The sequence below is a fragment of the Pyxicephalus adspersus genome, chromosome 7 (genome assembly GCF_032062135.1).
Source record: "Pyxicephalus adspersus chromosome 7, UCB_Pads_2.0, whole genome shotgun sequence".
NCBI lineage: Eukaryota > Metazoa > Chordata > Amphibia > Anura > Pyxicephalidae > Pyxicephalus > Pyxicephalus adspersus.
The window spans coordinates 40,949,801-40,975,809 of NC_092864.1; the positions used below are offsets into that span (position 1 = coordinate 40,949,801).

General features: G+C 38.4%; 1 protein-coding gene across 1 annotated transcript in view; it reads left to right on the forward strand.

The window, feature by feature from the left end:
* Nucleotides 1-26,009, forward strand: part of GPD2 (glycerol-3-phosphate dehydrogenase 2) — a 94,496-nt gene that overhangs the window by 47,026 nt on the left and 21,461 nt on the right. Inside the window, exons 7-12 of the mRNA XM_072418172.1 lie at nt 10,646-10,810; nt 12,603-12,747; nt 13,114-13,307; nt 22,807-22,941; nt 23,664-23,839; nt 25,592-25,723. Of these exons, the coding sequence (XP_072274273.1) occupies nt 10,646-10,810; nt 12,603-12,747; nt 13,114-13,307; nt 22,807-22,941; nt 23,664-23,839; nt 25,592-25,723 (947 nt within the window). The remainder of the gene's footprint in view (nt 1-10,645; nt 10,811-12,602; nt 12,748-13,113; nt 13,308-22,806; nt 22,942-23,663; nt 23,840-25,591; nt 25,724-26,009) is intronic.

The window sequence follows — 26,009 nt, forward strand, 5'->3', positions numbered from 1 at the left end:
GCTCCTGACTTTGAGACTGGGGAAGTTGCAGCCAGATGTCATATGGCTCAGTTGGACAGGCTGGGTGTAGCCTGTATGCTGGGAGAGCCCAAGAGGTCTCCAAATGTTTAGGTCTGAAGAAATAACTGCCCTGAAGAGTGTCATAGAGAGCACCAGGAGGCTAAACTTGTGTTTTCTGTAATGACTCTGATCCCCTTACAGGGAAAACCCTGGAATTTGCTTTGTATTGGAGTCTTTTGTGAATAAAAGTAGGCAGAGCACCCTGAAATGGAACCAAAGCCAGCCAGTGCATTTAAAGCTAATCCCTTACAATTTATAGGGCCCAAATGACAAGAAAGCTGTGATCAGATTGATGACTTTATCATTGTGCTGCTAGTCAGTATATTCAGTTGACAGACTGGGGACAATATTGAGCTACAAGAAACTGGTTGTGTGGCCTGGCATGTTTTTGTTAAATTGTAAGATTGGCCACTTCTAAAACACTTCTAGCAGGTAAAATGCATTCAGTATATAATCCAACCAGGTATTTATCCACTTGCCTGAAGTGCAGCTTTTACTTGTCCACCCCTGCCTTTGCGAGATCATGGTAGCAGCTATCAACAGGAGCTGAGATAGTAATACTGATATAATTCAGTTTATTGTTGTCAATGTATCTATTTCAAAGAATCTGACAGGAGGTTATCATGTTCTATATTTAGCTTGACATCTTTTATTTATTTTGCTGCTCTTTACATCTTTCTTCCAATGCTGTTCAATTCGTGGTGCACTCAAGTGAAGCGCACAAACTGCATCGACTCAGCAACATATTCAGGTGTCTGTTAACATCAATTTCCTGACAAAATCAGGCTTCATCAGTAGCTCTAAATATCTACCTGTTGAACTGCTGCCAAAGCTGGGACTCTTCTAGGACAGATGAAGATAAATGACTTCCAGTAAACAGTTCTCAAATCCATCACTGATGCAAGGAGACACAGGCTGACCCCACTACACTTCGCTTCTAACTCTCGTTAACACCTTGTTTGCCAGACAAGCTTTTCTAACGTTTCCTCTCTGCCAGATGAATATTTTGTCGAAATTACTGCTTTGGTTCTTGGTCCTGGCCTCTATAGAACAAAATATGTGATCACGATGATCACCAACTGTAAATATGATGATGTGCCAAGCAAGTGGAATCCTTTCAGCTAATTGCCACTTTAATAAAAGGCCCTATTGGTGTATAACTAATGCTGATTTTGCTAAACTGTGGGGATACTCACTTGTCCCGTTTACAATCTTTAGCCATTTTGATTGGCTGGGCCGAGATGACGTAACTCCTGCACAGGTCCATGGGAAAGTACTCAGTCCCATCACCAGCAGGGGAAGCTGGGATTGCCGGATATCCCTGGAAACCAAGCTGAGCTGTGCATGCATGTATTGCATATGTATTTAACATATATAGTTATACATTTAAGAATCATGTAACGTGAAATCCTCCATGATCAGTTACAAATATTGATATATTAGATCAGCTTTTCTAAAACTTTTTTACGTGAGGGAAGCCTTGACACAACTTTAAGGTCTTCAAAGAACTCCTGATATAAATACTATTTCCACAGCTTACATTTTAAAAAGGTGGTGGTCAGTGGGAAGAATGTCAATCACAGATAACCAATACGATCATTTGTGTCAGTTAAACCCAATCCGATTACTCATTGCCCAAGAAACCCCTAGCATCCTCTGGAGAACCCTGGTTGAGTAACACTGTATTAGATATTGACCCATATTATTGCAGAATCTTATTTACTTACTTACTTGTATTAGGTCTTCTACATGGCTTCCCTTCACTACCTATTTCTTGCATTATTCATGTCAGCAAAGTTGATAATGGAAATAAAATAAAAGTGGGAGTAGATATCAATTCTCACTCACTGTATGGTAGTTCTTATTGGTAGGGCTGCAAGAAATCTGGAGACAGATTTACATTAAAACTCTTTATGCTGTTCTAAAGTAATATCCACTCTTTTCTAAATAGGAAATGGTAGGGACTTTTACTGAAGCCCCTGACAAAGGCATGAACACCCAAAATATGTAGTTTTAGCATCTTGCATGCTATTTCTTGGGTGATCTCTTTGAAAATACCACAATTTTTCAGATTGCCATATATATCCCAACTGATTGCCACCTCTAGATTTAGTGGTAGGTGAAAGCTGCCTTCATGTATGTCCTTCTTGTTTTTGACATTTTTTTAGCCATCTGAAAATACATTATACCTTGCATTCAATTATGAAGGCTCTATAAGTGTTACAGAAACTAAAAGTGAATTCTAGGATTTGGTAAGTAAAGTAGAAACAACATAGCAGAAATGCAGATGTGAATTCATGATGTTATTTTTAATCCACGTCTGCCCTTTACAGAGTAAACATCAGCTCTGTTTTACTGGCTCATAGAGACAGACCTGAATTCTGAGAGAAGGTGGCAGAGCGGTGTGTTTGTGCGTGTGTGCAGTGTGTATCAGATGGGGAACACACCCAAACACAAAACCACACAAACAATTGTGGGAGTCTGGCCTGTCTGCTCTGTGTGCTGAGATAGCGCAATGCGTTTATTTACAGCACTGTTTTCATACAATGCAACAACTTTTTTTTAGCTTCCTTTGTTCTCATTTCAAAAATAGTAACATTTTATCACACTTTGAACATTGTCTGACTTATAATTGTCTTTAATAAAGTACTCTGCTGGGTTAGATCTTCGTATCCCCATAACATAGACCTAATATAATTTTAGAAACACTACAATTATTTTTATGATAGGAGATACTTTTTTAGAACCCTTTATGCACTTTTGCTTTTTTTTTTGCAGTTTTGTGCTGTAAACTACTCCATCTCTCGAAAGGGTTCTGCTGCTCAGGTTGGATACCCATCTAAAGCTTTCCTGACACAAATCTACTTTACTTCAATTGATGCTCGTTTTGATCGACTTGCATATAACTTGAATTGATTGACTTGCATTTAAAAAGAATTCTTATCATTATTATATAGTGAAGCAACATGTACCACCCCTGCTAACAATAATAGACACCTATTCATACGTTTATACATATGTCACTTTAATTTGTACTGTTATTCTCTATTACTATTGGATGTGTGTGACACTGCAGTATTAGGCGATTATAAGCCATGATATGATCTGCTGATTATCTTTTGAATGAATATACTGGTATTGATATGTTTTTGTAATCCATATTCTGATGTAATTATACTGTTTTACATTATTTATAATCACCTATACTTACCCCGGCATATGTTTTTATATGATTACATAGCTGCTCTGACTCTCTCGATCCATCCCCTGATGAAGCCATTCTGAGAAACCCGTTGGGATTGAGACCGTGAATATCTGTATCATCTTATCTTGAGTCAGTTAACTGATTGTTTAGTTTTAGCAGGCAAACTCCTTGGATAAATCCAACCGCAGGGGCCGTCTCTTTATCACATTTGTTACATGCTGTTTATCTATGACTATATTGTTATCACTGATTTGTTTTGCTTTTGTGAGGCGTACCTCCTTGGATGCCCAAAATACACTTCTATTGAATATTGCCAAAAAAAACGGTCTTTTGCTTCTTTTTTTATTATAAAAAGAAGGAAAATGCACTGCAATCGATGAGTGGTCCAACTACAAAAAGGACAGTAATGATAAATGTATATGCTTGTTCCCCAGAGTTTGATTTTAGTAGAAATCAGTCAAAAGATCTGGATTTTTCTGGTCTGACCAATCAAAATCCTAATCAATTTTACAGTCAATACTGATCACTTTGGTTTGATCAATCCCAAAGTCCCACATGAGCACAGACATCACATTGTCACTACCTTTAGATCCTCTAGGCCAGTGTTTGTCAACCGCTTTAACATAGGGGAACCCCTTGAAAAAACTTTCAGGAAATAAAAAACCCTCTGAGAGTCCCAAACTGCTCATTGCTCAAGGAACCCCTAGCAACCTTTGGCGGAACCTTTGGTTTCCTTAGAACTGTGGTTGAAAAACACTACTCTAGGTCCATACATTTATGGTTGTGTTTTGCATAAATTTTTTAAGCACTGTATTCCTTTTTCTTTCTTGATACATTGCCAAAGCTCTGATACAACATAGCATTGCTCTGTGCAAATGGTTTGTGTCTTTTGCATGTTACCTATTAAATGCAATGGAGGACACATTTTTGGTGAAAAGGTTAAAATGCTTCAAATATTGTTTGGAAAAATACAACCTACAAATGTAGATGGAAAATGTTTGTGTGTTGGAGTTAGTATAATATAAGGGAGAGCCTGGAACTCATGGATTTGAAGAGTCTTGCAGTACCTATATCTTGATCGGGGCAGTTTTTAAATTTGCATTTACATGTGCTTTTGTTGCAGTTTATGTATGGGTTTCCAAAAGGTTTTTCTTTCAGTCCTGATGGTACAAATGAAAGTTACAGCAAAGTGGTTTATTTCTCCTGTTAGTTGCCAGGACCAGACATTTGAGAGACTTTAAGGCAGAATTTAACACGTGATACTCACCCTTTCCTGTTCCGTTCCATCACAGGGTGCTGCCACCTTCTTCCTTTTCATCCTAAAGATTATTTTTGTCCATCTTGATTGGCTGTGCTGGGATTATGTAACGCAGGGGTGCATTCATTACAGGCACATGCTGGGAAAGCTGAGATAGCTGGGTATCCTGACAATCAAAGTTGAAGTTGCACATCCGCAGCTCGGCTTCTTTCACAGATATCAGCAGCAATCAGGCAGATAGGAGGGATCATTCCAGAAGGGACTTTGCCTGTTCCTTTTTGCAATATTTACCAGCCTAATTGTGGTTTTTAAGTGCAAGTGAGATTAGAGATCTGTGTAAAAATGTTTTCACACAAGATTCACAATATGTTCACTCAAGAGCTACACATTTTTCCATATGGATTACATTAAAGAGATGTATGAATCTTGGACAAAAGTTGGGCTAAAAACATGTTGAGCAGCAGGTTGTTTTTGACAATATAAATGCCTGATGGTCAGATCGTTAAGCATTTACAATTTACAAGCTTTTCCTCTGATTACCATGGTAGCCTAAAATTCACACTTTTCAACATTCCAAGTTGAAAACAATGAATACTTGGAAACGCTCCCTGGGTTCCTCTCTCTTTGTCTGGCAATCAGACCTAAGTGAGAGAAAACAATGTAGCTCAGATTTTAATCTGAGCTGTTGTTGAGCATTGAGACTGAGTGATTTCAGTGAAATAAAGCTAGCTAATAAAAGACAGAAGTATGGTATGATATGACACCAAATCTACAAATATGTGTATGAAATATAATGCTAGAAAAATGGCGCAGCTATAGAACCCTACTTACAGTTTTGTCAGATGAGCAGATAATTTATGGTTTAAAAATTGTATACTTATCTTTTCAAACTTGATCTGATTTTCAGGGCTTGGCTTCCCCACTCTCCTGTGAGGGTGCTGCAGAAGCGAGAAGCTGGAGTAGTGAATGCCTGGATAGATACTGTATGCTATTGTAAAATTTTCTTTGTGGAATAAGGGAACATTCCTGCCCCTAAAATCATCAGCCACGGTGTACTGTGATATTTGGGTGAACTGGGATCAATGCATCACATAGAACGCAGCCGTATAGCCCAAACAGTGTTGTTTAAACAGAAAAAAGATTTCTTGGCATTCAGGAAACAAATTGTGCTTTTCTTCAGCAGCAAAGTCAAAATTTAAAAAGTCATTCACAGGTATAGGCCCAAAATCAGTGTTTGTAGTCTCCCTGAGCCACATCTGACATCAGACTCCAACTCCCTTCCACAGATTAAATTGGGAGTTCCCTTTTATTGGGATTTTGCAGGTGCTGTCCAACCAGCCCCAGTTCCTGGTCTGGAAGAGAAATGGAGTGTCTGGTCCACCCATTCTTTCCACAACTTTCAAAGCCTGGATACTGAAAATCTGCAGCACCACAGTTATCACCAGCCTTATCCAGGCCCTTTAAAGTGGAACTTACACTTTATAAAATTAAGGATCACGCAGGTGGTTTTTGCAGAAAAGGACTGGTGATGTCCCCCTGCAAAAAACAGTCTTACCTGCCTGATCGCTCAGGTGAAATGCTAAAAAGCAGAGATGGGCATGCACAGCATCAGCTTTAGTTGCGAAGGACCAGCAATTCGGGCCTCCCTTGTGTGCTGGGGATGAATGAACTTACATTTGCCTGTGAAGGAGTTACGTTGTCCCGTCATGGCCGAAGAATGGCACTAGGATAAAAAAAGAAAGGAAGATGGCGGTGCCCTGTGATGGAACGCAGATAGGTGAGTCAAGCAGCTTTAGTTCGGCTTTCATGCCTCTTTCAGGTAGAATAGAGGAACATGCTGCCAAATTACCACTAAAGTTGGCCGTCCCTACCTCAGGATGCTATAATACATTAACAACCATGTTTTTAAATGTATACCATTGGGTTGGTTTCGATTGTCTGGAAGGTTTTTAGATGTGAACATTGACATCCTAGTGAATTAATATATTTGAGTTTTAGAACGTCCCTGTTTATTGATCTCTGGGGCACCCTGGATGGTGGCTGAATTACATTCTGATGTCACGAAAGTCTGCACAGATAGGTTTTAAGGGAAACATTACAGTATTCAAATGAAATGTGCACCTAAATACTAGTTAGTGTTAAATACACATGAATTTACAAATTATTTGTGTGATTTTTTTCTTCTTCTTTGCTTTACTAGAACGCATGAAAAATTGCATAATCTAAGTAAATAGCTGAAAATCACTTCTCGTTATTGATTTAAACGTGGCCAGGACAGAACGTTGAGGGGAGTGGACAGAAGGCCCACTGAAGCATTGATCTCAGCGTTGCCCTTTTGCCATAGACAGATTACTTGTGCATCTCTTCCAGGCACAGCAGACGGATCATAGGCCGCATATTTTACATAATCAATTTTGTGTTAAGGGTTTGGTATGCCAGCTGCATATATCAACAACAATTTCTATTACTTTAATGTCCTCCCATTTGGTATTTGGAGGGTGGGCCAGTGTTAACATTTCAGATTACTACAGCTGATCGGATAATCAAGAAATGAATTGCTCTTCCAGAGTCCTAAGATGTTTGGTCATTTAACCAAGGCAAATCTCTGGATCTTCGAGGGAAAATGATAAATCAAATACCCCATATGATGCCTGGATTTGGAAAGAATAATTTGTATTTAACTGTTTAGGTAAAAAAAGACTGGTATAAAGTTATTACCGAGTTGAAAGAGTTTGCTTGAACTTGCACTCCCTGGGTTGTGCATCAACAAGAGGAAATGGTCAGTGATGTACCTAGCAACCCATACGTATTTTTCCTTTGAGTCCAATAAGCAAAAAACACTCTCAGTACTCAGTTGCTTGCTTTAATATAAGCGGTGTACGGACACTTTAATTCCGATGCTAGTCTTATTTTCTTTGCTACAGGTCTCCTCCCAAACCCTGTCCTGTGACTGGACAGCAGACTGGGAAGCAGCACAGTGATGAGGCTTAGCTCTCATATTGGTGGGTCAGCATAACAACCACAAAATTAACATTTTCTTAGAGCAAGAGCGTATTGATGTGCCTAGTTCGCTCAGGAATACCCTAAATAACCCTGTTACTAACTTGAACAGTAAACCCCAACTACCCTGGAAAAGGAGATTTGTAGTACTTACCTGCTGGGGTGCTGAAGATCTTCTCTACTGAAAAGTAGTATATTTTGGTTTAGCCCTATGGATAGGTTAGAGGTAAGCATGATGTCTGTTCTGTTTACCCAGTGCTCCACCCAGAAATTTTTTTGAGCCGGGTGGGAAAAAATTGTAGGTTGGTGGCAGCCCCTGAATTTTGATCCAACTCTTCAGTAACCACCTAAAAACAGCTGGGTGGTTTCTGAAAAGTGCCAGGTGGTGCACCCAGCTAAAAGGGGCTGGGGAGAACACTGTTACCTCTGTGATCCCAGCCTGTGTCCTAAACATAGTTCTGCCACTCACGCCTGCTTTGTGGTGGGCTTTACCACAATTGGACCCAAGCATAGCCAGTTTCACTGGGCAATTCTCAAGGCCCCCACCTTCTCTATGGCTCAATTTGACAGAATGGCAGGGGTTCAAAGAGCTGGGATGACTTCCTATTTGCCCAGGGCCTCACTTTGATTAAAACCATCCCAGGATCCAGGGAAATAAAAAATCCTAGAGTTCCTGTTAATTTGCAACATACAATGCAATATTCTTGATACATTTCCTTATAAGGTCTACCTTATATTTTCCGTGCACCAGGCTCTCATGAGTTCTTTGGATGCTGCATTACAGGATGGACCTTTGGGATTCCTATACAAAGCCTGTAACACAAGGCCTTTTATTCTATAATATTGAGGATATCTGCACATACATAGGTTGATAGGAGATGAGAACGCATCATGCCACAGCAATAATATCTACCTAATAGCACAGGTACAAGTGGGTAGCAAAAGATATCTATACTTTGTATTTCAATATTTTTATTGTTTTGTTCAAAGAGAATAAACATCAATACAACCAAAGTCTTGTAAACCATAAGGACACTTCAGGTATATGTACCTATAAATAATAATCTCCTTCATCACTATTCAGCCAAAAGTGGACATTCCATCCCCACATACTTCAAGTTTACTATATATGGAAAAGTCAGCGCAAAGAGGTCAGGGATGATTCCCAAATAACAATCGTCATTCTCGAGATAGCATTGTCTAACCCAAGGAGATTATATGATACAAGACCAACAAAAAGTGACAGGACAAAAGAACAAACCAACAAGCAGAACAGGACATAGGGGAAGGGAAAAGGGGTAGGGAAGAGGAAGTGCCAACTGCAAGTGAAATTATTTCACCATATTTAGAACCATGATTAGTATTCTGGAGTATCTATGAGATATTGAAGGAAATCCACGGTTCCCATATATCATCAAATTTGGATAGCGAGTTCTTTAGAGTGTGGGTGAGTCTGTCATTTACCATAATCCAATTTAACTTGGTAAGTATGGGATCCAGAGGTATCGAAGGATATCTATACTTTGAAAGTACTGATATCCTTTACCCACCTATCCATATCCTGTGTGGTCCCTCTCTTTTTTTAGTTTTTTAAATAATTACTTCCATATTGTACTTGCTGATTGATCACATTTATGTCAGTTATTTATGTAGCACCAACATATTACGCAGTGCTGTAGGGGTAGCAAATGACAGACAGACACAGACAGTAACACAGGAGGAGGAGAGGACCCTGTCCAGAAGAGCTTACAATCTAAAATCTGTTTCCATCTATACTGCTAACCAGTATATTATATTGTTCATTCATTTTGAAGAATATACTTTTCTTTCTATTAACACTACATTTCATCAGAAAATTTTATTTTATACTGAAGCAAATTCTTTTTATTTTATTTCTTTTTATTTTATACTGAAGCGAAGTCCTGTACTTGTTTGTTCACAAACTGATTATATCATTCATGTTGAAGTAAAGTATTTCTTCACTTGTTGTTTACCCGATGACTGTTCTCCATTATTACTGAAGAAAAAATGTGTATATCTCCAAGAATATTCATATAACATATGTAGAGTGATGAAGATTGTTAATTACCATTATAGCTTATCTTTACATGAAACGCTTTAAATACAGTGTTTATCTTTTGTGATTTATACAGCACCTCTGTGCCTAATAGGGAGTGATGAGCAAAAGCTATTGGTTATTCTGTAAAATAAAGGAACTTCATTGTGTTTTCATCAATCCTGTTCACTATTGCATCATTTATAGGCCGAATTTAAAAAAGCTCTCCCAAGGCTGCTTAAGGATACACTTTCATCAGTGAAGCAGGGTGATCCAGCAAACCTGGAATGGATCTAATTTAGGATTCAAAACATTTGCTAGCAAATGACTTGGAAGAAATCTATTTCTGATTTGCTGAATCACCCAGCCTAACTGATGAAAGTGTATCTTCTCCAGCCTTGGAGAGCTTTAATAAATCAAGCCCTATGTGTGAGTTGTTTTTGTACACAATTTGAACATATTCTTGATTGCTGTTGTGTTTTTATCTGTACATTTCATATCTATTTACCTAGTATACAATAAAACTAGTTGCTGTATGTTTGTTAGACAGTGTAATCTACACCCCTTATGGAACAGATAGTGAAATTTACTTATTGTAGTATATTTCTGCAAGAGAGCTAGAGGTTTCCTGACTCATAAGGGAAACTGGTAAATTGCAATGACATGATACAGCCTAAATACTATCCAGGAAGCTCATCAATATGTTACAAGCAAATATGGCTGCCCCCATGCACATATATGATTCTGAATTATATATTTATAGATTTTTTTTTGGATAGATTTATATGTGTAGAATCGTAAGAAAAAGATAGATTTCATTCCAAAGCATCATTAGGTCCTCATGTACATAAGCAAAGTGGTGACATGAAGTCATGGGGCAGGTTTGCGCTGTGATGTGGAAGAGACAATGTATCTTTAAATAATCCCTGTGAGATCCAGCCAGCCATCATGCAGATTGAGTGTGACAGGGACAGCTGTGACATATCGGTTTTGACACACTTCCATAGCACAAGTTAGTGGCTTGAGGTGACTCATGTCCTTCCCTTGATTGTGCCCTCCGCTGCAGGACAACACAACGATGCTCGGATGAACCTCGCCATCGCTCTCACTGCTGCCAGGTACGGGGCTGCCACAGCCAATTATACTGAAGTGGTACGCTTGCTGAAGAAGACAGATCCGCTGAGCGGCAAGGAGCGCGTCTGCGGCGCACGGTGCAGAGACGTTCTAACAGGTATCGTACTTGTAACCCTCCTCTTTAATACTTCAAATCAAACAAAGATGATTTTTCTTATCCTAATTTTTTAAAGTATTTAATTAAATGACACAATGAAAAGTACAACCTAAGCATTGCATAAAAGAGAAATAAATGCAATTCAGTTATGTATGTAAAAGTTTTTCATACCTAAACAGAAACTGAAAACTTTATATTTGCGTGTTGCAAAAGATCATGTTTATAAATAAATGAATGTGGCATACACCAGCCATTCACTACAGGTGTATCTTCCTTGTGTGTGTGTTTTAAATTACAGTGATTGAGTCACCTGCAGTGTATGTATGGTATGGGGATTCCATTCACACTGTTTGACAAGACTGCACAGAATAAACGTTGGTGTGATACTTTAAAATGTATTATAAATGGAATCCTAATGCACCTTCCCTGCACACTCATGTTACAGCACAGCTCTCTAACATTGTTTGCTGCATCATTAGAAATGCAGCATGCACAACTTGTAGTGTGGTGTCTTATGTAACCCATTCAAATAAAGTGTCACATTTCTTACACACTCTGTGCTGGGGTTCCTCTTTCTTTAAATCATTTTAAAAGAGGATTTAGAATACACCCACCTGACTTTACAGAAACAGCAGCAAACCACTACATCTGGCACCCTTAAATTGGATATATATTATTTATACATAAACATTTCCCACAATGTTCCACATCTCCATGGTGCCAGATCAAAGATTAGAGGATTTTGGATGGAGGTTGGCCAACCCTAGGTTAATGGGTGTGTCTTGTCTAGACCCCCACTGATATAGAAAACTCCCACATAATTATAAGCTTATCCTGCCTATATTTGCTTGATTAAAGCAGGACTAAAGTTAAAATAATAAAAAAATAGTCTGTTAGGCAAATCCTTTATTGCAGAAGAGACAGACAACGTCCCCTCTGCAATAAAATAATCTTACCTACCGCCCACAGTCTACCTCTCCTTGCTCTGTCCTGGGTGCCACCATTTTTACCCAGTCCTTTTTTCAGGATCTCTGTACGTCTTGATTGGTCAGGCTGGCTGCACACCAGGGGTATTCCCCTGGCATGCACAGCTCAGTGTAGGTTTCAGAAAAGATTGCGAACATTACTTGTTTTTTTAATTGCGCTTCCTGCACAAAAAATCCTTCCTTTTGCAAATTTTTATTTTTTATTTTGTTCCACTGTAAAGCCTAAAATAAATAAGTGTTTAAAAGCTTGTTCTTGTGAAAGAAAACATTTTAAAGCACTTTTGCTTACCTTATCCTTCCTTCGACTGATGGCAGATGTGCTGCTGTTGCAGCCCGGCTTGTGGACATCTGCTTTGGATTAGGCCCACAGGTGTAAGAAATAATGGTAGTGGGAGTAAAAATTGACTAAGCACCTGTAATTCAATGGATGGAGAATCATTTTTGGAGTCAGTGGTAGGCATAAAGCACCACCCAGTAGTATCCCATCATCATTGGTGTACGCAGGACAAATAATTTCCTTTTATTGGTGTCAGTGGGAAGAAAAGTACCTTGTCACTTGTGTCAGAAGGAATCTAAAGGCAAGCAAGGGGTTGCAGTTTTGGGATGAATGTATTACTAGCTGTAATATTATGCACTCTGGTTTAGTAAAAAAATCTTAGAAATTTTATGGTTCTTACACTGTATATGAATGGCAGATATACATTGGTTTGGCGAGAATTGTTCACAGTATTCTGAAAAATTAATCATTCATGATTTAGGTTTTAGGAGCATGTATAATGAAAATAAATGCAGTTATTCTGTTGCAGGGCAAGAGTTTGATATTCGTGCCAAATGTGTTATCAACGCCACCGGACCATTCACAGACTCTGTCCGCAAAATGGATGATCAGGAGGTCGGCAACATCTGCCAGCCCAGTGCTGGTGTGCACATTGTCATGCCTGGATATTACAGGTAATTCTAACTATAAAAGCTTATTATACCAAGCTGTTTCAAATGACAAAAAACTGCAAACATTTTCATTTTTAATGTTATTAGATGTAAGGAAATATTTTCATTAATCACGTGTAAGCTGTATTGTAAAGTTTCCTAAGTTTTTTTTTTTTTTAACCCACAGCTCTTCACAGGGAACAGTAGCATTGGGGGAGTACAAGGAAGGTGGGAGTGGTGGAGGGGGGACGGTTGTGTGGTCTTTCAAGTGGACTTGCCCCTTTTATGCGTTTTTTTCTGGCTAAGCCCTCTATAAAGTACAAACCGATGGCATCTACCTTTTTATTACCTTTTTTTTTCTTCTACTTTTTATTATGTATTATCTTTCAGCCCAGATAACATGGGACTTCTGGATCCAGCCACCAGTGATGGGAGGGTGATTTTTTTCCTACCATGGGAAAAGATGACTATAGCAGGCACCACTGATACTCCAACAGAAGTCACACATCATCCCATTCCCACTGAGGAAGACATCAACTTTATATTGACCGAAGTACGGAACTACCTTAGCACCGATGTGGAAGGTAAACCATTAACCATTTACCCATTATGTCCAAACATGAAAGCAATTTAATTAGGCATGTGGTACTGTCTTCAGTGCTGCAAAGGCTACAGAAAGATCATTCTCGGAATGCTTTTATTAGCTCACTTTTAAAGCCGAAATAGAATTTCAACTGATTTTTGTTTAACAGCAGATTAATTGGTTCTGCTAATGAATGAAACAGAAGAGATAAATATATAATAGTGTTATTTTGTATTTCTCCTAATTTAAGTTTTAAATGACTTTTCTATACTGTAGTGAAAATGGTCAAAATGACAAATGGTTGAAACAACACATACAATAATTTAAACATTCGTTCCTTTGAGTTTGCATGTCCTAAAATGATGTCCAGGCACTCAATATTATTGTCTGTGCATAATCGATCGATATATACATTTTGAGAGTGTCTGGTACGTCAAACTTAAAACATAACCATACTCAAGTTGAGGTATTGTTTAAAGTGACCTCTTCACAAAATGTAAAATTACAAAAGAGATGTTCATGCAAAAGAAGAGACTATATACCTAATTCTGCTGTCAATACTTATCAATGCTTTGCTTAGGAACATTCCTGTGAAGTCTTCTGGACAAAAATGACCATCTCCTGTGTGCTCCTGCAGTGCTTGTTCTTGGAAACTTTAATGTCACAATAGTGATATAAAATGGAAGGGAGGAAGCAGTGAGTGCTGTGGGGGCACAAGAGATCAGCTCTCCTAAAAGTGTTAGTTTCCCAATAATCTTCAACAAGCTTTACCAAAAGTTAAATTCCTATTGCAGGAGATTCCTGAAATTGTACTTGTGTTTTAGTAAAGAAAGTCAATGAGCCAATCACAGAAGGAAAATTACATTTTTAGGAGCACAACTCCAAGCTAATGTATTTTACTGTATCTTTTACATTTTTTGACAGTTTAAAGAAAAAATTACAGTGACTGATAATTTATTGAACTGCAAAATTATTTATTATAGCAATTGTATATTCTATTTTAATCAGAATATCTTTAGGTGATCTGATCACATTTTGAAATGTTTTATTTTATTATCACAAATGAAATAGGTGGAAACTCTATGATCCTGCTCAGACACGTCAGTAATCCATGTGATCCAGTTTGCTTTACTGCACAACAAGCTTCATATTACACGCTCTCCATAAATGCAGACACAAAGAATGTGTACCACTTCTGATAAAGTGGCGTATGTGAAGCGTGCAATTATTCAATATGTCCTAAAAGATGACAGCAATTTGTCATTTGATCTGGATCCTTTAAGGTGACAGCCATCTTTTATTGTTTCTATTTTCGTGCAAAGTACCTGTCTCCTGTTGTGCAGTATGCACCCCTGTGGTGGAACACTTCACAAAGATAGAGAGAATCCATCATATAGACAATTAAAAGGCTGCATCACAAACCCTTCTGGCTTCTGTTAGGAGGTTTTTGCATTCAGGTGGCAAAATTGCCCAGTTACAAGCAGCATTTTCCTCTTTAATATGTCATGTAAGTAATTTGTATTTTTTTTTTTTAATTTCATCTTTTCACATATACATAAAATATGTTGTATTCTTGTCACATAATTCTTTGGTTAAAAACTTTTAGACTTTAGAGCTTAATTTGTCCAGGATACATGTTTGTGTGCATGCATGCAGCCAGTTTTGTAATTCACACACTTTGGTAGCTAAACCAATTGGCTGCATTATAGTTACAATTTATAGCTGGTCACCTTTTAAAGTGTATGTTTGGATAAATTTAACATACAGCGCTGCATAATATGTTGGTGCTATAGAAATACTGATTATTATTAATAATAATAATAATAATAATAATAATAATAATAGTAATAATAATAACACATAAAAATTTTCATGTTCATATTTCTGATTGTTCTTCCCCTATAAAATGCTTCAAATACAAAAAAAAAAAAAAATATACAAGAAAACCAAAGACAATAAAAGTACCTGCTAATTTATTGAGACTCTAACTTCCTATTTGCGTTAACAACTCCCACACACACCTGTCTAAAGAAAACATGGCTGTAACCTTGTGTAACAAATACCTTTGTCTGCAGCGGAGATTTCCTGGTCGGAGTTAACATTTTTGTAGCGTTTCAGATACGCAACTTTCTTTGACAGCTAGATTTGATCTTTCCTTAGTCAGCAGATGTTTCGGAAAGATTGGCTGATACTATCACTTCTTTATAAGGTCGCGTCATAGCTGAGAATACACTGTGCGGCTCTTCCTCATGCTTACATTATGCTATTGTTTTCCAAGAATGCGATTAATTTAGTCACACGCCACTTTCTCATATTTTTTTTTTCCTTTTGTTGCCGCCATCATTAGACAACATCAATCATTCTCAGTAAACTGCTACGTAGAGGGGTTGAATTTCTTAATTGGTCGATTTATCAAAGGTTTATTTGAAAGGGAAAAAAATATGTCCCCATTGTCGGGATCTCCAGGTCCCCAATGTTCAGGTATCTTGAGACATCATTTTCACACATGAATCGACCCCCTACAAAGCCCAGACCTTATCACCAATGTAACCAACCCTCAGGCACACGACTGGAGAATAATGGAAGAACCTAGGTGATACAACAAACCTGGATTTAATTTTTACAAAAAATCATTTTGCTAAAAGTGACATGTTTTCATTCCTGGACCAGATTCATTCAACGTTTGCTGGATCACCCAGGTTCTCCCATGGTAATCTAACTTTTCCATTGTTGGGGAGCCCTGTCATTTTAATCGAGGCCTCCAACATAGATTTCATGGTAATTGAAGTGGATAGCGGAATGAATAATTTCAATGAACTGTTTACTTATCCATCTGAATATTAAGCGGTATTCTAGTTTTTTTTTATTTATAAGTAGCAAATAAAAAAAATAAAGTATCCACCTCTTGTTGCAATAATGTAATCCTCTCTAGCACTGTAATCTTCAGACCCCACCCTTCCTTTTCGAACCAACACCTGTCTTCTTCCCTCATCATCCCTTTATGTCTTTTCAGTTTCAGGTACATTTTAAGGAGTTGAAAAGGAAGGTATATTTTAGCCCTCTATTAGTGAAGATATTGTGCTATTTTTACTAATATAATCTATATAAATAATCTAGGCTGTTTACTTACCAAAGTGAAATTTCACCCTGCAATGAATAATTCACTTAGCGTGAATAAGAAAATAAAAATCAGGATTTTTGCTTGCACATGATTGGCCAGTTCAGGTTAACAGAGCTTCATCTCATTTACCATGTTCGTCGGAGGGAATGCCGCTCGCTTGTTCTCCCCCCTCCCCTAACCATAAAGCAGAACAGCGCTGTATGTACAGCACTTGTTCATGCATCTTTCTAATCTTACTGTGTAGGGGGATCTGGTTCACAGTCCACAGAATTGTTTGACCCATGAAGAAAGGGCATAGGTTACTGATTATCTACCGGTGTCAGTCAATCAACACCCATACATTTTGGAAATGCAGTGGCATTAAGAGTTAAAAACTGTAGTTTATCCGGACTACCGTAAAGTGAATCCATCAGACATTTTAAACTATGATTGAGTACCTAATATTATTTTTTATTACCCAGATATCCCTATCCTTCAAAAGGTGCACACAGGTTAGTTGTTAGACTGATATAATAGCAGGGACCTTGTGCAAATATTTACTTTCAATAGATTTCAGCTGTGAAGTGTGAGGATAAATACATTGCTTACAATTACAGAGGTTAGTTTACTGCTTGTTAAGATTGGGCAAATACCTGAAAGTTCATAGCTTGGCCTAAAGTTCACTTTAAACTTTGTTTGCAAGGTGCTCCGCTACCAGTGCGATTAAACCTGCTCTGGCATGGGGTTGCCTTTGAACTTGTTTGCTCTGCACTATTTGTTTTCCAGACATGACAAAGCACTTACATATAAAATGTCATTTTCCCTTCACTTTTCATTTTGGCTTTCCCCTATTTATTTGGCTTTCCCCTACTTCCCATTACAGCACAATCAACCTCACAGCTCTCATTGTTTGACGTATGCTGTAAAGCTGTTTTCACAACTTACTTCTCTGAAGGGGATCCACCTACTTAAATATTAGGGCTCACTTCCTCAAGAACCACTTTTCATTACGCTGACACTCACAAATCTCCTTTCCTCCTTTATTTTATTTTTGTTATTTGTAACAACTGATGTGGTTTATTTTTGGTTTAGTTTGCGTATTTGCTTTGTCATACAGGTTCCTTTCCTTGAAGAACAGTGGAAAATGCTGAAGAATTTTATTAGTGGGATTAAAATGTTGTGTAATGTGTTGTTTTAGTGATGGTTTAGCAGGAAACTAAAGCATAAACATTAGGTGGCTAGGAAGGTAACGCTTATAAATGAAATCTTCTGTAAGTTATGGTTGAATCTTGAAGTAACACATGCACTTAGCTATACATTACATAGTTATATAGTTAGGTTGAAAAAAGTTCATCAAGTTCAACTACTAGGGAAATATCCCAGATAAAAACCCTATAAACATAGTTGATGTAGAGGAAGGCAAAAAAAATCTGATTTAATTTGCTCTAACAGGGGAAAAAAATCCTTCCTGAATCATTTACACCAGTGTTTCTCAACTAACATTCCTTCAGATTTGAGAAATAAGCATTTTGATTAGGTTACACCACTGATCTTTTTGGCTATCTGCAAGAAAATAAACAAAATCTACGTTTTTCTGAGATGGATATATGATATTAAAATAAGGGACTAGAGTACTAACCACTGGCCACCTGAAGACCTGGGCACTTTGTCATTTGATTATTGCTAAAGACGAAGATCAGAGTAGTTTGACTGAGCTTTACCTTTGGCATAGTTTTTTCATTCAGTACCCAGGTCTTCAAACACTGTCAACACTAGATGGGACTAAAAGAAAGAAAGGTTTCTACAAGAAAAGGTAATATATTTGTTCTTTCATTATTCTTTATATATCCACCCCAACAAGACTAAATATAGCCTTACGTTTTAATCAAGTATTAAGTAAAGGTCTGCTTTGTTCGATTAGGTGAGGTAGTAAGGCAACCTCCTTTTGCATTTTTATAGCAAAACAGTAGACCCACAAAAAGTGCAGGTGATAAGCAAACTAGCTTAGGAAAGCATAGCAGTGTAGGAAAGCTAGTGTGCTGACAGGTAGCGGATCTGCTGAGAATGGCTGAATGATGTAGGCCTTATATACACTGCTCCTTCTTTTCTCAGCAGCTCCGCCACCTGTAATCACACTGTCACTAGCTGCAGAGCATTGTAAGGAGGGTCACCCGTGTTCCTGCCTCCTGTCATCTGTGGCCCCCAACTCTGACCTGTGGACCGTGGGTTGCGTACCTCTCGTCTAATTTTTTTCCTTTTAACTAAATTAAAAACAGTGTTTCACTTTAGGACCATTCTATATTAGAATTAAAATGGTTTTGACATTGGCTGTGTTTTGTTATCCCCTTCCCCTGCAAAGTCATTGGTGTAATAAGTATAGTTTATTGGAACATTAATGTCATTCAGTGAATACTCTAGGTCAGTGCTCCCCAACCTTTTGGAGCTTGCTGATCACTAAATGCACGGACTCAGGAGGGCGCATGTGTGGGTAACCGTGTGTCACTCAAAGGGAAAGAAACATCCCCCAGCCTAATGGCCAGTGTGAACATAGCCTAACTGCGATCTGCTTAAACTAAATTTTTACTTTAAAGAGCTTGTGCTTACACTTCAACTACTACTGTTCTCAGACACAATGCCCTGCACCATAAGAACATTAAATGTTTAGGTTTTAACTAGTAATGCACACATGTGCATTATGAGTCCCATAAGAGACCGGAGGAGGTTCCATCACAAACTAAACCTCTTCAATCTGCAAATACCATACCAATGTGTCTGTGATTATTACTTTCTTTGTAAGATACAATCACAGTATAAAAAAAAACCTTCTTGAATAAATAATTTAAAAATGTTTATTTTGTTTGCAAGTAATAAACTGTTAGCATGGTGTTTATTAAAATATTGTGTCAAATACAAGTTTTATATTTCAAAACATTGTGAAAATCATATGGGTACAACTGTGTTAATATTAACCAACACATACCATTGCTTCCATATTTGTTGTGGGCATCTAGGTTTTAGTGACCTCTAGTCATAAAGGAGTTATAGAGAGGGAAAAAAAACACTTGCAGGTATTTGGAGATGCCTGCTGATACTTTGCTATGGCCAAATTCTAGACTGTTCTGCAAAGGTAAAGTTCCTTTTCCACCATGTGTAAGCCACATATCTTCCTAAAGGTCCTCAGACCTAGCAGAATGAAGATAGGATGCAGATATTTCTTTTCTACTTGTAGTTGCTTAGAGAAGTTGTCCCCAACCTTTCTGACAGCAGGGCCCGGTAACATAGAATGTAGGTAACATAGCTGTTGCCCAGGATATATATACAGTGTACACTACTCTGCTATTCTCAGCAGCTCTGCCTCCTGTCAGCACACTAGCTGAGAATAGCAAAGTAGTGTAAGGGAGCTGGGGTGCAGTCCGGTGGCAGATCTGCTGGGAATGGCAGATAGGTGTAAGCCTTACATACATTGCAACCACTGCTCCCGCTGGTTGTGCTCCGCCTGGTTGTGCTCCCACTGTCACACTGTCACTAGCACTGTAAGGAGGGCCGCTGGCGCTACGGCTGCTGGTGCTTCTCCCTTCTGTCATTTGCGGCCCCCAACTCACCAGCCACAGACCGGCACTGGACCACAACTCGAGGGTTGGCGACCACTGGCCTAGAGAATACGATTCTTTTTTTAGGCAATCTGCTGCCTTGTAACTGCACAAAGGTGAAGACTACTGGGGTATGGTGGGATTTTCTAGTCCTGTGAGACTCAGGCTGTAGTAGATTATCCCCTAATGGGTGTCAGTTCTCTGTAGCCTGCCATGCAGATCATTTGTTTTTCAGCTCAGCCGATTCTCCACCCAGTCACATGTGTTTTTTTTTCACTGATGCAATTAGCTCTATTTACAGATTGCCTGTTATTGAATGAACAACAGCGCTAGCCATATCAACTCGCTGCAGACCTGCCTTTCCCTTGCCAGACACTGTGCCAAGGTTATCGACTTACACAGGCTTGGATGTCTTCCAGCTGTTTGATTATAATGTCTCATAAGCAGCTATTTCTGCTCCCATTAGTTTATAAATGTAATATACTATTTTATTTCTGTGATTAGCACTTCATTTTAGGCTGTTTTAACAACCTGCCGTCAAGGCATTGCTCCTGCATTCACCCCTGGTTGTTTTTGCAGTCAGATACATGCATTTCTTCAACTATTAGACTGCCACAAGTACTGCTATTGGTATAGTTTTTATTTTTTCATAACAGTATTGCTTTAATGTAAAAAATAGTATTTTTCAGCATGTAGATATTTCTAGTTATTGTAAATTTGAAATGTAATGTATTTTGTATACAACTGATGGACTCATTAGGCCTGATTTGTTTAAGCTTTTTGAAACTGGAGAAGATGGACTATCATGGGAAAGCATGTGTGATCCAGCAAACCTGAAACGGATCTGGTCCAGGATTGTAAACTAAAAGGAATCTATTCAAGGTTTGTTGGATCACCCAAGTTCTCCCATGATAGTCTATCTTCTCCAGTCTTGAGAGCGTTAATAAATCAGGCCTATTGAGTGAGAGGTAAGGATTCCCACAGACTGTGATATGTCTCTGTCAAGTTTTAAATAGAAGATGTTTACATATATGTTTAAATATAATTAGTGGGTTACATTGGCTTAAATTTGTCGGTTCTCTTGGCTGTATAGGTAATTTAGTGCTGCATAGTACAATGAACACTGATTAGACTTTTTCAGTATAGCCAGGAGTGTGTTTTTGTATGTTTAAATGGCACTTTGATGTCTTCCTTTTTATTGTATGTCATGTGACCTATAAAGCTGCCACAGCTAACCCAGGCTGTATGGTTCAGCACAACGATCACAATATTGTCCTGGAAATGTTAACTGATACAGGCAGATATTCCTGGACTTCCATTTGTGGATTCATGTTTTCCCTCAAGTAACTTCACAATGGAAATGGTTAATTATATCAAGAAAGACAAGATCTTTCCCTATTTATTTCTAAGCGGCAAATGTCACATATAGCCTTAGGAGTTTGTGTATTCACGTAGGTATATTATTTTCATATTCCCAACCTGTAAAGATGCCTACAGACATCAGATCATACTCACCTGATCTGTGTGATTTCAGATAACTGAAATGAGAATACTTTCCTTCAGAAATAATCAAAAAGACCCAAGTGTCTTGGCCTTCAGGCACTTGGGCGGCACTGAACACATCCTGTAGCAACCCAATTTTTCAGCTCTGTTATTACTCTTTATTTAGAGTGGACCTGTGTGTAGACTATGCACATCAGAGCTTTTACATATTCTAAACAAACTGTACAAGAACTAATAAACAAGCTCTCATTGGCATCTTTGGTTGCTGGCATTGTGGGGAATTTCATTCTCAAAATCTACTACAAAAGCACTGGAATGAAAACTCCTCTGCTCCTACTATCAATAAAACCGAAAACATTGGCAGTTTGCCAACCCTCTGATGTGAACAACCAACAGTTATTCCTAACCTGTTAGAAACTTTGTTGACATTTGAGAATACGTTACGTAAATTGAAATAACTTTTAGGTGTTAGGGTACCCCTGACAATTATATTAGTAGCCACAGCTAACAGTACATTTTCATGGTGGTCAATGGAAAGGGCTTATCTTACGTTGCTGACCAATGGAAAGAATGTCATCATTACAGATAGTCAAAATTATCATTTGTGCCAAGTAAACTGACCTGAGAGAGACAAATTTCTCATTGTTCAAGGAACCCTTAGCAACCTCTCGAGAAACCATGTGTTACATCATAGTACCTCCAGCTAGATATGTTGGTGATTGCTATTAAAGAATATCTAAATGGATAACTTTTTTGGGGGGGACAATGGGGTAGGATCCCTGTTGGGTTGGTATTGCTGCCCTTTTCCCCATCAGGTAGATGCATTCTTTTTGCCTTAGTGAGTATTGTTGCTGAAACCAGCAGCGAAGAGCAAGCTAACATTTTAAATGGTCATCGAAAGGGAAATAGGGGGGAATCTTCTCATGGACGTTTGATCTCACCTTGCTTTGGAGAGATTTTCTCTTCCCTCCTGTTGTGTTTTCAAGAAAAAATATGGCACACAGATGGCAACCACCTTTCCTTACTCATACGAAAAGAAAAAAATTTGGCTTGAAAAAGATTTTAACAAAACTAGTGTTAATATCTGAATAAACATTTCAAAACATATTTGAAAATGTTTATTATTTTCTGGGGAGATTGGTGCTGATGCATCATCTATCTGTAAGAGCATGCGTTCATCCCATCTATGTATCAGAGTCAGCAGAAACAAGGAGTAAAGGTGCGACGCGCACACAACTTTCTGACTTTACAATGTGGATGCAAACTTTGGCTGTTTGATAACCTGCCTACGATTATCTTGTTGACAGTCCGGAGGGGAGATGTACTCGCAGCTTGGAGTGGAATTCGTCCATTGGTCACAAATCCCAATTCTACAGACACGCAATCAATATCTCGCAATCACGTTGTTGATGTTGCCGAAAGTGGTCTTGTCACAATTGCAGGTAACATAATCTCCTGGCAAATAGACATTTTCTGCCAACATTGACTTTTCATCCACAAAGGGGAACATTTTATTAATTTAATTATTTTAGATCTTTACAAAATTTAAAGTAGAATTCCAGTCAAAGACAACAAGCTAAAAATGAATAGTTAAAAAATAACAAAACCAGCTTTGGCTGTAATATTTACTTTTAGTCCAGAGATTTCCCACTTTTACCTTTTTTTTCCTGCAACTTGATGGCCTCTTACTGATGGTCAGCATCAATTCACCCACCTCTATGCCCACATTGTTCAGGACTTACCCTACATAACACAATGATGGACTGATCTTCTTCTCACTGATTGTTTCTCTTATAAGTTTGCCTAATGTCAGGACCCCTGTCAGATTTCTATTTCTGTACATGTTCCTGGTAATAATTTTCCACTTTTTCCCCTGACCAACCGATTGTCAGGGGAGCCTTAGAGATCAGTGCAAGCCTGATTTTTACTTCCTTGCTGTATCACAAAAAGTTTTTTGCCCAGCAAATGAAATGTATTCTCTGAACCACATATACTTTTGTCTATATGTTAGGACAAGCAGGACATTTGGCCAAATTTAAAATCAAAGTATCAAATATTATCTAATATGAAAGTGTAATTTCTGTTAGCATTTTGAGTTCCACCTTTGTAAATTCTTTTTCAGTATGCAATCTGGTAAATATTTTTTCTTACTTTATTTTAATAGGAGGAAAATGGACAACGTACCGCTCCATGGCGGAGGACACATTGGATGCTGCAATTAAAGCACACAACCTTAAGGCTAGCCCATGCAAGACAGTTGGACTTTTCCTTGAGGGAGGAAAGGACTGGTCACCCACACTTTACATTCGTCTTGTCCAGGATTATGGCCTAGAGAGTGAGGTATCAACCATTCCATTGCAAAGCAGTGCAGGTTCCCTAAATATTTCTTGTCTTTTATGACTGAAGCTTGTGAATCCATACGTGGGAGGGATCACACACAACTGGTTCTGGTCTTCCTGGGTGGAAAGGGCAGACACAAACCACTGCAAGAAAATCTTACCTATGAAATCTTCAGAAGATAAAAATAGGGGGGAAAGTGGGGCTTGGAGGGAAACCTTGAAGGTGAAATTTAGGGAGAGTACACACCTGCAACTTTTTTCATTACCAGCGACGAAAGAGTGACAGGTGAGCGGAAGATGCCATTCTGTTGTACGGCGTTGGGGGGGGTGTAAGAACGAATGAGCAGCAACCCACTGTGCTCTTCTCCCATGACTTGCACGGGGGTCATTCTCCATCGGTTGTTTATGGATCAGTCAGTCAGATCCATGAACGATGTCAGAAGACCACTGTACACGTCAGATTCCCACTTGAGATGAGCCTGGCCATTTATCGTGTGAGAATCATCTCACATGTGTACCAACTTAAAACTGGGAAGAAAAGGGTTAGAAGATACTGAACAATAGAGCAGGATTTGCCCAACTTTCAGCAGCTTCAAATGTTCATTGTGAGAAGCCTAAAGTGTCCAGTGAGATTCAAGTAAGCATTTTCAATACAGTAGAGGAGTCTGTACAACTGTGCAGGACTGAAGGAAATCTTAAATTTAGCCTTTTACCCATTCCATAAAGAACCATGGAGTTGCCTTTGCTAACTAGTCATTTTACAAATTCTAGTTGCCTAGTTGTCATGCTGACCCAATTTGCTAACCCAAAATACTTGCCAGCCTGCTGTATTCCTGACTCTGGTGTATTAGGTCTGCTTACGTCTCCAGATCCCATAAAGCACAATAGCAGATGAGCACAGTAACACACCACTCAATTGTTAAGCATAGAAGGATCGGAGTTGGAAAGGCAGAGGGCTGTAATAAGTATATGTACCTAAAAAAAATATTTTACATAGGAAGTTATTTATTATTATTAATATAAATTATATAATATAAATTTACATTTCCTATGTGCAGGTGGGAATCAGTGGATATCTGTACTAACTCTGCACTTTTAAATTTTTAATTCAGATAATCACAATATTATTTTATTAGTTTATAGTATATTTATATATCAACTTCAATAGCTCTGAAACATTGTCAGTATTGTAAAGTTTATCTACATGCTCTAACACCAAGGAGTTAGTCACGCGTCATCGAACTGTATATAATGCAAAACAATTCATCCGCAGCTCATTTTTTGCCCAAAGTCATTTTTCCAAGGTTTGATATGTTTTAATTATTTGACAAACACCATCTCCTTAGAAGAGCTAGCCTACATAAATTAGCATTTGGATCTCTTTTCTACCTCTCACTCCCCCCCGCTTTTCTCTGTCCATGACGGTCCCATCTCCATGACATCTAATTCCAACAATACATTCGTTAAATGTGATCACAGTTGCAAAAAGTAGTTGACGCGTCATTAGTCACAGTTCCATTGATACATGCATATAGTAGCGTAAGTGCTGGCCTAAGCGTTCACAACACAAGTCGTCCCCTCCCACACAATCAAGATTTAATACCCTCTTCAGTCTGTTTGATAAAAGCTTTGGGAATCTGACATAAGTAGCATGCTTTTTTTTCCTCTCTCTTCCCCTGCTGTGCTCCAGGGAGCAGAAGGAGGAGAAGATGGTGTGTGAAGTGCATAGTAAATTGTTGATGCTATCCCACAGGTTGCCCAGCATCTAGCTGCCACCTACGGTGACAAGGCATTTGAGGTTGCGAAAATGGCTAAGGTTACTGGGAAGAGATGGCCTATCGTCGGGAAGAGGCTGGTGTCTGAATTTCCCTACATTGAAGCTGAGGTCTGTGCAATACTTTTTAATACTTTTTCTGTTGTACAAAAATACAAACCTAAGTTATAGCGAGCAATAAAGTAGATGTAACATTTTAGGGAACAGCAGTTTGGTAATGCACCATGTATCATAAACAGTCGCCATTTTTTAAAAAAGTACATGTTTTGCCATTTTTATCCTTTGTTTTATTTCAGTGCAGCTGTTTTCATGCAGCCCTTTTCAGCTATGTGTCTACATGCATTCCAGTAATGGGCAGCATGGCAAATTCACTAAAATACGTTAAAATTCACTTTTC